A 15,454-nucleotide genomic window follows, 5' to 3' on the forward strand; every position below is an offset into this window, starting at 1 on the left:
GTGGAATGTACAATTTTAAAAAATCCTGGACAAAGGGGAGAGAATACTTCCTGAGAAGAAACCTCCCCTTCCTCACCTTTTAATCTCTGAGACCAGCTCCTGACCTGGAAGGATGGGACCCAGTGTTAGCAGCGACAGGCCAGACTTTTCCTTCTGGGAACCCAGGGTGTCCTGAGGGCCCTGGGGGTTTCTGCGTGCGCCCCCTTTGGTGAAGAAGGAACTAAGGCTTTGCGGGGATGCCTAAGGGAACCCTGCTTGGTTTAGGGTCCAGACACGGCAGGCCGGCACCCATCTCGGGTTCAAGGCCCAAGCAGCCACTCCACACAGCTTCCCAGCATTTGGGCCTCTTCTCCAGCTTTGCGGGATCAGGAGATCCAAGCCCTGCAAGCCTCCTCGTGCCGCCTCCAGACCTATGCTTCGCCAACAGAAGCGCTTCCCCAAAGGAAAAGCAGTGAGTCCAGACTGAAGAGGCCAGGTCAAAGCAACCTTCGCCCAAACAGGCTGTTGTGGGGGATGGGAGGGAGAGAGGGAGGCCTCCGGGTCTGCTCCCGCCCGAGGAGGCCTTCTACCTCTGGATAAAAAAAAAAATCTGCAGCAAATCCTGCATCAGGGGCAAAATAAACGAAAGAAAGAAAACGAAAAGAAAGGTGCAGGCTGGAGTGAGGAGCAGGTTGTACAAGAGTAGGCCGCCGCTGGACTGGGCCTGGACCCGGTCTGGGAGCATCCCGGCAGCCCAGGCGGTGTTTCGGAAGCCAGGACTGGGGTTGCCGGCCTTTGAGTTCCCTTGAACGCAATCGGAGACCAGGAGTGTCCCGCCAGACCCTTCAGTCACAGTCCAAACCCGATTCTGGGCCGTCCACCACCGCACTTCCCTTTCGCCCCTGCATTCGTTGTGCGGTGATGGCAAGGCCTGGCCGGCTCCCGGCCCGGGGTGCGCAGGGGCGCTGGGGCACTGTGTGCCCGGACCCACGCCCTTCCCGAGCCAGCAAACAGGACGGTCGCCAGCGCTCGTGAGCACAGTGTACACTTTATTTCAGACTACAGATTTCTGAACATAATAAAATCTTTGGCTTGTAGCGGCGGTTCAGTCTCGCAGTCTGTGGGGTCGTGTTTCTAAACAAGTCTCCGGAAAACGAAAGGGGGGCAGAACAGACAGACAGACAGACAGACAGAAAAGGCCCGGGAGGTGGGGGAGAGGCGGTGGGCAGACACGCGAGGAAACAAACTCACGCACACAAAGAAAAGTCCCAGAGAAACCAGGGCCAGCGATGCGGGTCGGGAGGCACCGGAGAAGCAGTGACATTCAAATGAAAAAGGCAACGAAAACGAAACTGGGCCGGGGGCAGCGAGGCGGAGGGGGAGGGGATAAAATAATTATAATAATTATAATAATTATAACAATAATAATAAAGATTAATAAAAATGTCCAGCAAATAGAGATCGCTACACGTATGTGTTTTCCTTACCTGAAATTAAATATATACAAGGTCGTAAGCGGTTTGGCTAGATAGAGCTTTAAGGAGTTCGCAGTTTCGTCCCTTATACTGTGAATAGAGAATAGATCTTATTTTTCGATAGCACCTGTCCGAGTCTTTCTCCCTTTTCAAAAATGCTGTGTTTCAACGTCACTGTCCATTCAGAGGCTCTCTTTCTGTCTCTCTCGCTCTTTTCCCTCCGCTCCCTCCCTCCTTTGAGCAGATGCCTTCTCCCCCAGCGAGGGGCCGAGTGGTGGCGGCGGCAGTGCCGGGAGGGGGCGCGGGCGCGGCGGCCGGACCGCGCGGCCCCTGCCGGCGGCGGCTACTCGCTCTCGTCTTTGTCCTGGACCGTGGTGGTGGAGTGGTTGTACAGTCCCTGGGCCATGAGGTGAAGCGCCAAGCCGTTCTTAATGCCTGTGGCTTTCTTGATCTTGGCGCGCTTGTTCTGGAACCAGATCTTGATCTGGGACTCGTTGAGGCTGAGCTCCTGGGCCAGGGTCTGCCGCCGCTGCTCAGTGATGTAGCGGTTTGCCTGGAACTCAGCCTTGAGTCTCTGCAGCTGCTCGGCCGTGAACGCCGTCCGCGGCCGTTTGTCCTCCTTCTCGTTCTTCTTCTTCTTCAGCTTCCTGGTGCGCGGACCTGCAGCGGCGGAGAGGGCCGGGGTGGGGGTAGGGGTGGGGACGGAGGGCAGAAGGGAGGGGGGAGAGGGCAAAGGAAGCCTTGAGAATTGCCTTGCCGAGCTGGGCCTCCAGCCCCGCGCTTCCAGAACGATCTTGGAAGCCCTGCAGAACCCCTGGCTCCCTCCCGCCGGCTAATCCCTCCATGGAGGGGCCCCTCGCCAGGCCGGGTTCCCTTTGGGAGGGCAAAGGAGCAGTGGAGGAAAACTGGTTGAGGTTGTAGGTGCATCTCACACCCCAGTTCTCACAGGACAGTCAGGGACAGACCGAAATCACATTTCCCGGGCCAAGAAGGCAGTAATCCAAGATGGAGGGATATCTGGAGCTCATCTGGCCCAGCCCAGAGCTGGGGGTCAGGGGCCTGCTGTCCTCACAGCCCTGAAATAGAAAGAACTGGGACAGTGAGAGCAGGCCCTGGGGGAGTCACCAGCCTTTAAACTAATCCTCCTCTCCTCCTCAAGAAGTGTACCTACAGGAGCACCTACAATAAGACCTCATCTGCTTGTAGCTATTGACCCCAGAAAACAACCGGATAGGGAAGAGGCTGGGAGAAGTATTGGGTGTCTGCCTCCCGCTCCACCTTCCCACACACACCTCCACAGCTTCTTTCTCTTTGGCCTAAAGGAAGCCTTTTCTAGGGTTTCAGGGATGCAGAGACCACCCCTTCTCTGAAGTAGAGGAAAAGGCCCTCACCGACCCCCATGACCCTGGCCCCTGGGTTTTCAGCCTTGCCCCTTGGATGGTGCCAATAAGACAGGGCCTTCCCCATTCCTCCATCAGGCTGAGAGGGGCAGGGTCTCCCTCATCTGGGTATTCCTCATCTCTCTTTTGACCTGCTGCAATTTCAGGACTGAAAACTGAATAACAAAAACAAGCCAGATTGGCTTTCTCTGCCCACTGATGACATTTGCAAGGAGACCGCACCCCCTTCTCCCATCTACAAGCAAAAAGAAGCAGAGGGAGGGAGACAGGGACGACCTAGAAAAAAAAAATTGTGCTTTGACCCCAAGATAGGAATGGGAAGGGGACACAGGAAACCCCCTTAAGAAGGTGAAGTTCTCCTCAAATACTAGTTTGGGAGGAGGGCCCAACCCCTGAGAAAGGAAGGAGGGAAAGCGAAAAAACCAGGAGAGGATTGAACTGTTGGTGTGTGCCTCAAAAGCCTACACCTCTGCCCATCGGCTTCCACACCCAAGTCTTCTGGCATTTACTTTCTGAGTCCTGCCTTGGTTAGGGTAGCTTACTGAACCAAGTTAAGTCCCTGTCAGGCCTGTTCATCTCTAAAACCGTCTAAAAAGGAAGATCTTTGCCCGCATCTCCGAACATGCTGAAACCTCCGGCATCTGGGCAGCTGGCTCCTGGGGCAGGCAGGAGCCTGGGTAACCAGCTGTCCTATGACAAAGAGTCCAGGCCTAGCATACTACAACGACTCAAATCTGGGTCGCGGCTCATCCCCTTCTCCCCCAACTGCCCAAGCCGGAGAAGGAGCCGGTCCCCTCCCTACCTACCCAGGCCCATAAGAAGGAAAGTGGCCAAGAACAAAGCCAAGGCCCTCTTTAGAGCAGAACTGGGGTTTGGATTCATAATTAGCTGAGCTGGCAGAAATAGCCAAGGAAATCCGTACATCCCCAAAAAGGCCCCGCTGCGCGTTGAGCGTCCGGGACATGTTGAAGTGTTGTTGTATGTGTGTGCAGAGGCACGGACTCTTGTAATAAAATCGTAGTCTCCCGGCCAGCCCGAGCCGTGCAGCCTGACAGCTCAATCACTCTATCCATCAGGCGAGTCAATCAAAGCAGCTTTTCGGAGGTTCAGGGAGCCCGACGTGTCAATAACGGGACTCGAGATGGCGGGGGCTGATAGTGCGCATCGATCCGCGCCCGGCCGGTAGCGGTGGGCAGGCAAGAGACCAGCGAGAGGAAAGCGGCGCGCGTGGGTACGTTGCTCCCGGCCCCCTGCCGCACCGGGAGCCTGGAGTGCTGATCTTGGGCCAAAGCTTCTGCCGCTCTGCCAGACACTGCTGGCCGGGCCGGGGCGTCGGGTAGGCCTCGGCCTACTCTCCCAGGGCCCAAAGGAGGTCTCCGACTCGGGTTCGCCAAGCGCGAGGGGCACGCGGAAAAGGGGTGGAAGGAAAGCCAGGAAAAACGGGCCCACGGATGCCAGAAAGCTGCTAACTGTTGGATGTGCGGAAGAAAGGAGTGAAAAAAGGAAAGCGCCGGGCCGGGAGGATGTGGGAGCCGAGCCGCGGAGAAGCTACGGAGGAAGCTGGCTCTCAAGCCCTTGGCCCAGTTTTCTGGCTTGAGCCTGACCTGTTTTCTCTCCTCTCCCACTGTCTGTCAGCTCCAGAAAACCAGGGGCTGCCAGCACCCACCTTTTTGGCAACTGCCTTTCCCTGGATTCTACCCACCCGGGATAGACTTCGCTACCCGGCCCAGGGATAGGGACAGGGATAGGGACGGCGTTCAGACGCTTTCCTCTCTGTCTTCCTGTGTGTCCCCATATTTATCAATGTAAATGATTAATCGCAGAAAATATCGAGATTATGTTTGTGTTCGTAAGGACACACAGTGAAGATAATTTTTCTGGACAAGGCCTTCTCTGGTCCAATCTGGCCTCCGGACGATCGATCAGGCTGGTGGGATTTCAGACACACATCTCTAGGCCCACCTTCCCGCCATATCTAAACACCGGTCTCCCCGGAAAGAAAAACACTGACTGGGTACCTTTCCTAAGAATAATAAAGCTAAAAGACAAAGAAGGCCCCAGGGGTTCAGAGTTCAAAACCAAAGAATCGACTCGAGCCTCCTGTGCCACGAGCTGTAGCTTCTCGGGTGGTGGCCTCAGAGGCCAGGATCGCAGAGCTGAGAGAACATTCGGTTGTGGCTGGAACCGGGTGAGGAAGCAGGCGTGAGAGACAGGAGTGCCTGAGGCCGGGTTTGCTCTCCCTAGCGCCGCAGCTTGGAGTTCTAGGGCGGTCCGCGGCGCCAGAAGGCAATGCGCAGCCCGGAGTTGGGTACTCACCGGAGGATGGACGATCCGAATAACGCGTGCAGTAGACCCAGGCGGGCCATACGAGAGGCTGCTGCGAGTCAGTTTTGACTACCGGCCCGCCGTTGGCTGAGCCCATAAGTAGGATGGCGGGGTTGCCGTGCTCCGGGTATTTGGTGCCCTGCGCGCCGGGGCTCCCCGAGCCGCCTCCACTGCCACCGCCACCGCTGTCCGAGGGCTTGGCTGCTGCGGCCGCCGCGGCCGCAGCTGCCACGGCCGCCGCGGCCGCCGCTGCCGCCGCTGCCGCAGCCGGGTTTCCAGCTTTAGACGCGCCCGCGCCGGCGGCGGCTGGCTGGGAGCCGTCGGGTGGGCCACAGTTCGCGTCCGGGGCGCACAGGAGCGAGGCAGCGCCTGGCGCCCGGGTGCCCAACGGGTGGACAGGGTCTCTACCTGCGCCAGTCTGGCCTCTGTCACGCTCGACCCGGCCTCCTCCTCCTGCGCCTCCTCTGGCCGCCGCAGCCACCAGAAGCTGCGGTGGCGGCTGCTCCTTTTTGCAGCCGAAGTCCGGCCTCAGGATGTTGTCGATGAAAAAGTTGGTGGTGCGGTGCAGCTGGGCCGCTGGCTGCGGCTGGTGAGCAGGCGCCCCGAGATGCTGAGGCGGCGGGGGCGGGGGATGTGGGGGGAGGTGCGGATGGTGGGCCAGGGGCGGCAGGCAAGGCGCCGCAGGCGGCGAGGGGGGCGCGGGCTGCGGGGACACGGGCATGCTGTCTCCATCGCTGCCGCTGCTGCCGCTGGCGCCCGGACTGAGGCTCAGGCTGAGGCCGCCCTGGGTCGCCGCCGCCGCCGCCGCGCCGAGGCCCGAGTCGCGCTGACTTTTAGGTTCCGTCTGCTGTTCTTCCATGCTCGGCCGCCCCGCCGCCCCGGCCGCCGCGCCGGCCCCCGCCCCCACCGCCTCGCTCCCCACCCCACTTTGCCAGCGGCCCGTGGGGGTGCCCGGAGGAAGGAGGCAGGCGAAGCCCTAGCGAAGGCTCGGGGCGGGTGTAGGAAAAAAGCTCAGGCGTCTGGCCTGGATCGCTCGCTCTTATCTAGCAGATAGATCTCGCTGTCTCTCCCTAATTTGTAGACATCCAGATATGGAGACACTTGGCTATTTCTTTTTTTCTTTCTGCAACCAGATTCAATGATTTGATTTAAATGGGGAGTAAGCCACGGCCAAAAGAAAAAAAAAAAAAAAAGTAAAGAAAAAAGAAAAAAAAAAAAAAGAAAAGGAAAGGAAAAAGAAACCAAGAAAAAAGAAAACAGCTCCAATAATTTTTTTCTTAAAGGGGAAAAAAAAATAGTCTTTAAAGACTAGCCATCTTCCTAGGCAGTAGTGAGGGGTTTGACTTCCCCGAGTGTCACGCTCAGCTGTGCCCAGAGCGTGAGGCTGGCAGCGCCTTTAATCGCCTTTGCTTTTTTTGCAGGGAGAGCGCGTCTCCGCCAGCGCCGGGCTGGTTTTTTTTTTTTTTTTTCAAATCTCTGACAGCTCGGATCTTTGCACAAACTCTCTCGCTTAAAAAAAAAATCACCCAGGCACACTTTTTGCGTTCAAACCGGAAGCACGTGAGTCAGGGCCGCACGTGTGCGGGGCCAATGGCGAGCCGGGACTCGCGCTGACACTCGGGCCTCGGCCCAATGGGCGCGCGCGGGACTTTGCGGATAAATAATCCGGGGGCGTCAGCCGCGGGCGGAGAGGGGGCGCCGCGGCGCCGGGCCCGTGCGTTGGTCCGCCCTCCCCCACCCGCTCCCGCACCCGCGCCCCTCCCCCTCCTTCAGGCCGGGACCGAGGAGGGGGCAGAAGAAACCCGGGAGGGGTGGATTTGGGATGTAGGCAAATGGAGAAGCAACTCCATAAACAACTTGTTGGAGAAATGCAGGATTATGGGTCTGTGCGCGCCGAGAGCATGGGCAGCAGACAGGAGCCTGGCTGTTTTGCACCCCCACGCCTAAGAAACTCAGCTTTTTATTTTCTCCTCTCTCTGGTTGCTGTTATGAAGGATGAGTGGTTGTTGTCACTGCTGGTTTGTGTGTTAGTGGGTGAGTGTGGGTTTGGGTGTGTGTAGTGGAGGGAGAGGAGTGAGACGAGGAGGTCGGGGATGTGAAATAGATCTAGAGTTGATTACTTTCCGAGGAGCAATTTATTTTTCACAAATAGCAAACCTGGAAGGCCCACTGTGCCTAGCTAGCATCGCACGTTTTAGTTTGTACTACTCCTGCCGGCCGGCTTCATTGCTTTCCCATTGTGGGGAATCCGCACCCATGCCCTTCCGGGTCCGGACTTTCCACAACACCCTGGAGCTGCCCTGGCGCCAATGAGCCAAAGCCCGGAGGACTCGGAATAGCTCCAGAGCCAGCTGACTGGACCTTCCCTAGCAGTGGGAGTCCGAGCTGTCACCGCAACGCAGAGTTGTCTCAGGAGGGCCCGGGGCCGGCAGGTCAGAACGCGGATGCACGCTAGGCCCTAGCTTTAGAGTTGAGGGTAACCTCCGTGTTACATTTTCCTGCAAAGTAATATCTAATAAATAAAAGCGCTGCACCCCAAGTGTTTGCCAAGCTGACGTTGTGAACAAGGAGTTTCCCCTCAGTTGCGGGGTAACTGAATTTCCTGGGAATTCTCCCAACTACCCTGGTGCCTCCGGCTCCAGCCCCGTTCGTTCTCCTCTAGTTTGGGGGGACTGCGGCGCCGCCAGCCGCTTCCATTCTGGGCTCTTTTTCGCGATTTCCTGGTAGAGGCACCCCCAAAGTTTTCTCATAACTGAGAATGTGAGGGACGGGGTGGGGTGTGGATGGAGGCTCGAGGCATCTGCGGGACTTGTCTCCGGAGTCGTTTTGGAGGACCAGTATCCGACTATGCTGAAGCCTGCGGTGGCCGAGAAAGGCGTTGGCAAACGAGGCCTTCGCCGGTGTCATCTTAGAGCTCCAGCGGACCTCCTCCGCCCTGAACGCCCTCCCCAAATGGAACAGTGGAGAAAGGATCTCTCAGGAAATATTGTCTATTTGTGACATCCGGAATAATCCCCCTGCCTCCAGTTTTCCAGAAAAGTCACAGGGGGTTAGGCAGGAGGAACTGGCTACTAAACCCACAACAAGCCGAACCACCACTGCGATAGCTGAAGTTTCTCCAAAGGGCTGGTAGAGAGCAGGAATTCGTATTGCTCGCCGCATCTTGGGAGCAGGCGAGGGTCCCCCGATTTTGAGGGCTGAGTTCCCGGCTAGACTTGCGCTGCATCCTAGGGGAGAGAACCTCTCTCCCTAATGCTGCGCGGCAGTCTTCTCAGTCTTCCCAAGCCGCATCCAACCCCACCTTGGAGTCTCCCGATTCCTCTTCCGTCGCGCAACCCAGGGCTCCCCAAAATCTCCAGGCGCCCCCACCCCTTCTCCCCGAAATGGGGGTGGGATTGTATTTATATTTAAGTTCGCAAAATTGAAATCTTTATCCCGCAAGCAAGAGTAGGTACTTAATTAAATTCTAATTAGGACACTATCAATATCCTATTTAGTCGCGTAGCTTTTGTGCGCCGCCGTCCCTTTCAGCGCCGTAAATAGGGTCTCGACGCCTTATCTCGCCTGCAGGAGACGCCTCGAGAAGGGCTGCGGAAGATAATTTATAGGTTTTAATTACTCTTCATTCCGCCTGATCAGCTTGGCGTTCATCACAGGCCTGTGAATAAAACCCTGGTCAAAAGCTCTGTCACATCGCGCTGGCAAGACGCTTAATCAAAGTGAGCGGCCCCGCGCGCCGCGCGGCCCGGCTCCTCCACGTAATTTCCAGCCAGCTGATAAAGCCAGCTGAATAATGCGGCGGCCCTTTGGAGACACCATTTACAGAAATGACTTTATTGACGGCTTAACGTCGGTAATTCATTTTACCTTTCATGTAGTGGAGCCCGGATTTGTTACAGTAATGGGATGATAAATGCACCCGCGGCCCACGAGCTTGAGCTGGATTAGGCAGCACTCCTCGCGCTGGCTCTTCCCCCCCCCCACCTCCCCCAGGCCCGGCCTGGCCCGGACGCTAGGTACCCCGCACCGCCAGGCGCTCCATGACCTCCACCCAGACCCTACGCCCTCCTCTCCCTCCTGCAAATGAACATGCTATTGGGAACTCTGTGTGAGTGGACTGGCGTCTTGGCAAGCCTGCGAGTGAAGTGTGTGAGGCTGAGTGAACAAATGTTGGCGGAGACGGATGGGTGAGGGGTTCAGAGGACTCTGAGTGAGCCCAGGGCTGGGCGTGGGAGTGAGGAACTACGGGCTGGGTGAGTCGTGTGTACAAGTATGTGGATAAAGGGGTAGGGTGTGTGTGAAAGGTTGTATGTGCATGAGTGAGTATATTTGTATGGCAGTCCTTTTGGGGGTACTCGCTTCTGCCTTTGGGAGTTAAGGAATTACTTTCAACTTGATAGATGCTCAGGCCAGGGTGGCAGGCAGGTGGACCTGCAGGTAGCAGGTGGGGAAGCCTGACCCAAATGGAATGGAGCCCCGTTCTCCAAATGCCATCTGCTCCTGGGCCAAGGGTATGCAAGTGTGGGGGTATGCAGTGTAGATTTCTATGGTCTTGTAGTTCTGAGCTATGCAGTCACCTGGGCTAGAAGCCCACAGAAGGCCACAGACTGGGCTATGTCTCTGCAATAAGTTGATCGTCCCCAAGTACCCTTTACTTGGGGATAGCCCAGATAAAAGTAGAGACAAGGAAGATAAGGATTTTGTTTTGACTCAAATGCCAAAGTTGGTGGGGAAGGGTTACTTTTTTCACTTGAAGGAAGGAGGTCCCAAAGAGGCCTTCAGTGATGGGGGTGTTGGGTAAATAGGACGGAGAGACACCCCAGCACTCCTTCCCTTCTCCCATCCCTAGACTTCCTGCATTCTCTGAGGCTAATCAGGAGCTTCCACTGAGCAAAAGGCACCTGGCCCAACAGAGGAGAATGATGCATACATGTTTGGGGAGCTGGTAGCTAGGGGAGTTTGGGGATAATGTATTCAGAAGACTGACATATGTTTATTAGAGTGAAAGCTGCACAATTTTATCCTTCTTTCTCTCCTTTTCTAAGTTTGGAGAAAACGCTCAGCGGTTTTGAAGAGTGGCCCGTGGCTGTGGGGACCAGAGTTTTTGTATTTGTGTTTATTTGCTTGGCATATGAGAGCCACCCAGAGAGAAAATGAGTCTATAAAAGTAGTGTGTGTGTGTGTGTGTATAGTGTGTGGCAGGAGGTCCCTGTATGTGCACATTAGTGTGTACACCAAACTCAGTCCCACTAGTCGGGTATGGAGAAATGTATTTGCTGGAGGTTTTCGTATAAGCTGTTCAGAAAAGAGGACCAGCCTCTGTGTCCGTAGAATCTTGGATTTTATGTAGGCAGAGACAAATGCCAGGGTCCTGCATGTTTCCATCTCTTTTTGGAGGATGAGGACCAGGAGGAAAAGTATGAAAGAAATTCTTTCAGCCTAGGGAGGGCTGTGCGCCATGGGCTGGGAGTAGGAGCGTGTTGCATGCATAGGGTGGTAATCGCATTTCGAGTGTAGATCAGATGGCGGTGGGGCCTCGTGGTGCGGGACATGAATGAGATGTCGCAACACAATAGCGTGCAGCCTTCCTACGGGGACTGGATGACCAGCGGTTTTGTTGGGAGTGAATGCGAGGAGATTTCTTCTACAAGTGCCGCGTTATTATGAGCTAGAAGGTCAGACTATACATCGCAGGTCCCCAAAGCCTATAGACCTTGGGAAATGTGGGGCCTCGAGCCACGTCATTGTACCTGACAGTCTTTTTCAATAGACTAATTCAATTAGCACTCGCGTTTGGTCTTCATTTGGAGCCCACAATAATGTGGAGGTGGGTGGGTGCTGGGATTTGTTAGGTATTGGTTATGGATCCTAAGCAATTCTGTCCAAAGTGGAGTGGGACTAGGGGAGGCAGCAGAGGAAAAAAGCCTGCGGGTGGGTGGGTGCATGAGAGGCAAATCGTGGAAAATAAAAGGCTCCGTTGACAAAATAAAATGCTCCGTTGATTCCCGAAATTGGGGCAGCAGCTTTGTTTGTGGAGGACCCAGAACTTTCCTTGAAGAGGGTGAGGGACAGGGAGGATTTATTTTTTTCTGTATATATAAAATAAGACTAAAAAATGTCTAGGTGTCTAGAAAGCCCGAGAAAAACCCCACTGTTGGAGGTTGTCACTTTCGTGGATTACAGTATTTGGATTTATGTCCACACCATCCGGTCTCTCTCTCTCTCTCTCTCTCTCTCTCTCTCTCTCTCTCTCTCTCTCTCTCTCCCTCTCTCTCTCCCCCTCCTTCCTCTCCCTCCTCTGTCCTCTCTCTCATCCAGGCAAACTGAGACCTTACTCCTTCTGACTCCTTGCTGGGAAACGGGGGAAAGATACCGATGACTTCCGTAAATTGCTCCCGGTGGCTAAGATTCAGAAAGCGCTTTTGGGGCCCTAGTTTCCTCACTGAGCCCCGCCGGCGGTCCGTAGGCCAGCGCCGGGCGCAGAGGGCGCCAGGGTGCAAACACCCGACCTGTCGCTGCTCGCGGGTTTGTAGGCGGTGTTCGAGCTGCGCCGGGGATGTTCGGGAGCCGGACGCAGGGCCCCTTGGCTCGGATTACGGGAAGAGGAGCCTTCACCAGACCCCCTGTAATTTCAAACCTCGCTGGGACTGTATCACACAGCTAGACAGGCCTCTGGAACTGAGAATTTTACACTTCGCGGCTCCGGGAAGCAAGGGGACTACACATTTCTCTATTTATTTTTCTTCACTTTAATCTGACATCTCACTTTTTATCCTTATACTGAATCCCACCCAAACACCAGAACCCAGACCCGAATTCGGGTTTAACCCCATTTTTTCCCAGAAAAAAAATCCAGAGTTAATTCACTGTCTACGCTTGAATTTTCTATTTTTTATTTTGCTTTTCTCCTTGTATCGCTTCCTCCCACTTTCCCAAACATTCCCCGAGACCAAGGGGGACCCTCGCCCACCCCTCATCCCCACCTGTCCGAGTGGCCGCTTCCGCCTGGATCCAACTTGGCGCGGTTCTGGGTTCACACGACTGGCCTGGGGCCTGTGAGTGTGGGAGCTGTTGAGGAGGGGCCAGCGCGGCTTCCGGGTTCTGCTGCCCCCACCCCTCGGCTTAGTCCATGGTCTCCAGGAGGTCTGAACCCGACTTCAAAGTTAAGAACGAAAAACGCTAGAAAAGAAAGAAAAAAAATACAACTCCAAGTCCTTTGTGCAGGAACGCTCCCGTGACTCCAAAACCGTTCTTTTTGCTTGTCCCAGAATTAACTGTCTTCCTTTTGTTCCCTTGACTCCTATAGGGGTGGGGGTGGTTGTCCCGGGGCTCTTTTCCCACCGACCCGGGAAAAGGAGACAAAAGTTCCCGCACCCAGCATTCGGCGCCTAGGTTTTCTGCCTCCCTCCCCTCCGGTCCCGGAGCGGGATCCAGGCCGCGCCTCCCTTTTGCCTAAGGAGCACGCATCTTTGGGACCCTCTTCCCCGGGAGGTGCAAGAAAAACTCCGGGTTCCAGCAGAGGTCGGCGCTGCAGCCCAGGCGGAAAGATGCGGAAGGAAAAAGTTTAGTACAGAAGGTGCGCGGGCGAGGAAAGGATAGTCTCACGAGCCTGGGAGTGGGGGTCTCGCCACTCTCCCCTACCCCGCCCCACCTCCTTCTTCAAAATGAATCGGATGCGGGGAGGGGGGCGGGAGGGGGTCACTGCAATGTCAAGGCCTTCTCAGGACGTCTTCCCAGTCCCCCTGCGCCAGCAGAAAGCTGGGAGGGGGACGAAGGTGTAGCCCCGCGCGTGCTTGTTTGCTCGTGACTCTGCTTGAGAGGCTCTGAGTGGGAGCGTGTGTAAGTCCAAGTGGTGTGCCCGAGTGTGCACGCAAGAATTGTGTGCATTTTATCTCTCTAATCCTCTTGTAGTTTCACTGTGCTGTGTCAGTGTGAAAGTGTGTGTGCGTGTTCACGTGCATAGTCTCCGTGTATGCGTGTCCGTGAGTGGATTTATGTGAGGGCTGGGGAGTGATCGAGGTTTTGGAAGTGAGGTGTGTGAAGTTGCAGTGACCCTAGGCTCTGACCCCAAATCTCACCATTTACCCTAACCCTCCCTCCAAACCACCCCCTCCACCCCCGCCTTTGAACTATGCCAGGGTAGAGGAGACCGTTGTTTAAACCCAGATTAAAACAACTGGTTTTTTGTTTCCCACCAAGACCCACCTCAGCAGCCCTGAGCCCTGATTGAGGGGAGGGTGGGGCCACACGTGCCAAGGTCAAGATCAAAGGGGCCTTAGGGAGTGCAGAAACCCAAAGCCCGCTCCACAAATTAAGCAACTGAGACCGGGAGAGAGGAAGGGACTAGGTAGGGGTCCCACAGAGGCCGCGACTGGTCTCAGAGATCGCCAGATCCGGCTCCGAAGCCGCGGGCGTGCCAGTTTTGTTCTGCAGCCTAAGTTCCACATGAGAGCGCGGGGACCCCAGGCTTCCAACTCCACTCCATTCACCCCCAGGAAGGGTTGACCCTCTTCCCAGTGGGTGTCGGAGGCCGGGGAAAGGGTGATCTCTGGGGATGGGAATGTAGTGGGGGTGGGGGCTAGAGGGAAGGACAGTCCCTCCCCATGTCGGATCCCACTTAGGGTTCCCATGATTTCTGCCTCTCTCCCACCCCCCAGGGGCTTAGCAGCATCCTCTTCGTCCCCGCTAGAACTTTTCAAGCCTGCGTGGTGCATTTAGGGGTGGGGGTCTCGGTAAAGGGAAGGCTGGGCTCACTTCCTGCGGGGGTACTGGGGGTAGGGATGGGGGTAGGGGTGGAAAACCGGCCCCAGAGCCATTCCAGGCACGTCCCTCCCTCCCGCGCCAAAGAAGTCCGCCCCAAAATTGTTATGCAAAGGAGTCAAGTATGCGATCTTCTGGCGATCAAAGCTGCAAAGCCAAATATTAGAGGAGCAGTCAATAATGGATGAGCAGATTAAGAAACCCATCTCGCGGACAATTATCGCCGCAATTGAAAAAGCGCACTTTTTCCCTTATTCTCCACCCCACCCCCACTTGTAAAAGAAAAAAATGTAGGCGAAAGGATGGGGGCTGGGGCCGGCAGCAGTGCAGGGACGCGCGTGGAAGAGCTAGTGCGTGGGAGCGTTTGCGGAGGGGACATCGCGCCCCCTAGGGGTGACCCCAGAGGGTCCGATGTGCGCACCCGGTGCGCAACGGCCCCTAAACAGTGGAGGGGTGAGGCCGCTCTGAGCCGAAGGGCTGGAATCCGGGTCTCTTGGGTTTTATTTCAGACCACTCGGCACGAAGCCCGAGCTCCCCCGCAGCACCCCTTCCAGCCCCCTTTTTTTCCATAGAGCCACCCTAGGCCGGCGGTGGGGCGGGGAGCCGGGTCTGAGCTCGCTGGCGGCTGACGGCCGGCTTCCCTGTGGGGAAAGCGCCACCTGTCGGCGCTCGGGAGAACCGCGCCTCTGTGGCGCCCTCGGGGTACGCCAGGCTGCGGGGAGATTTGTGTCTGAAGCCCCGGGCTTGAGGTGGGGACTTCGGGCCTCTTTCCTGGGGAGTGACGCCTGAATGGGGAGAGAGAACGGAATTCCCACAAAGAGACCCTTCTCGGGATCCCCTCAACTCAAGAGAGTCAAAGCTGGAGGAAAACCCCTGGGGTGGGGGTGGGGGGTGTTGCCCTGCGATTCGGAAAGCAGAAATCTCAGAGCCACAAAGGGACCGGTGCCGGGTTGGGAGTCAGGGCCACTCTACCTGCCACTCTACCTGCCCTGCGCTGTGCGACTTCGCTGCTCTCTGGGCCTCAGTGTTCTTATTCGTAAACTGAGGGCGTTGGACTAGATTAGACCTCTCCCAACTCTGACCTTGAAACTGACATTTTATCTGAGTAGTGTCTATAGACGTCAGTGCCTTGTCTTCTTTGTCTAACCCTGAATAAATCCTGGACCTTTACATGCCATTTATATCCTAATCTCTTATGCATATTTAATTTATAACTGCAGCAATTTTTGTTTCCCCAATTGTCTAGAATTTCCTTTGGATGTGGTTAGGATGGTCCGAATTATCCTGATAAGCTTAAATTAACTTAAATTAAATAAACTTAAATTTTAAAAAAACAGTAAAACTTCATTCATATTGCAGTGTGGACACTGCTGGAGAGCACCCGTCTCGTGGTACCAGTGAGGACACAATGGATGTGCTTGTGGGAGGCTTAGGCGAGAAGACAGTACCGGGGCAGCGGTCAGTGTCAAAGAGAGGACCCCTAAGAAGGGCCGAGGCTAGAGGGAGAGGGAAGAA

General features: G+C 55.8%; 1 protein-coding gene across 1 annotated transcript; it reads right to left on the minus strand.

Annotated features, from left to right (window-relative positions):
- Positions 1-1,008: 1,008 nt before the first annotated feature.
- Positions 1,009-6,691, minus strand: EN1 (engrailed homeobox 1). The gene is made up of 2 exons (XM_017973890.4): positions 5,171-6,691; positions 1,009-2,114 (listed from the first exon to the last, which is right to left on the minus strand). The coding sequence occupies exons 1-2, from the start codon at positions 6,036-6,038 to the stop codon at positions 1,798-1,800; spliced, it is 1,185 nt and encodes a 394-aa protein (XP_017829379.4). The 5' UTR covers positions 6,039-6,691; the 3' UTR covers positions 1,009-1,797.
- Positions 6,692-15,454: the final 8,763 nt, after the last annotated feature.

Source organism: Callithrix jacchus, chromosome 6 (assembly GCF_049354715.1).
Source record: "Callithrix jacchus isolate 240 chromosome 6, calJac240_pri, whole genome shotgun sequence".
NCBI classification, from domain to species: Eukaryota; Metazoa; Chordata; class Mammalia; order Primates; family Cebidae; genus Callithrix; species Callithrix jacchus.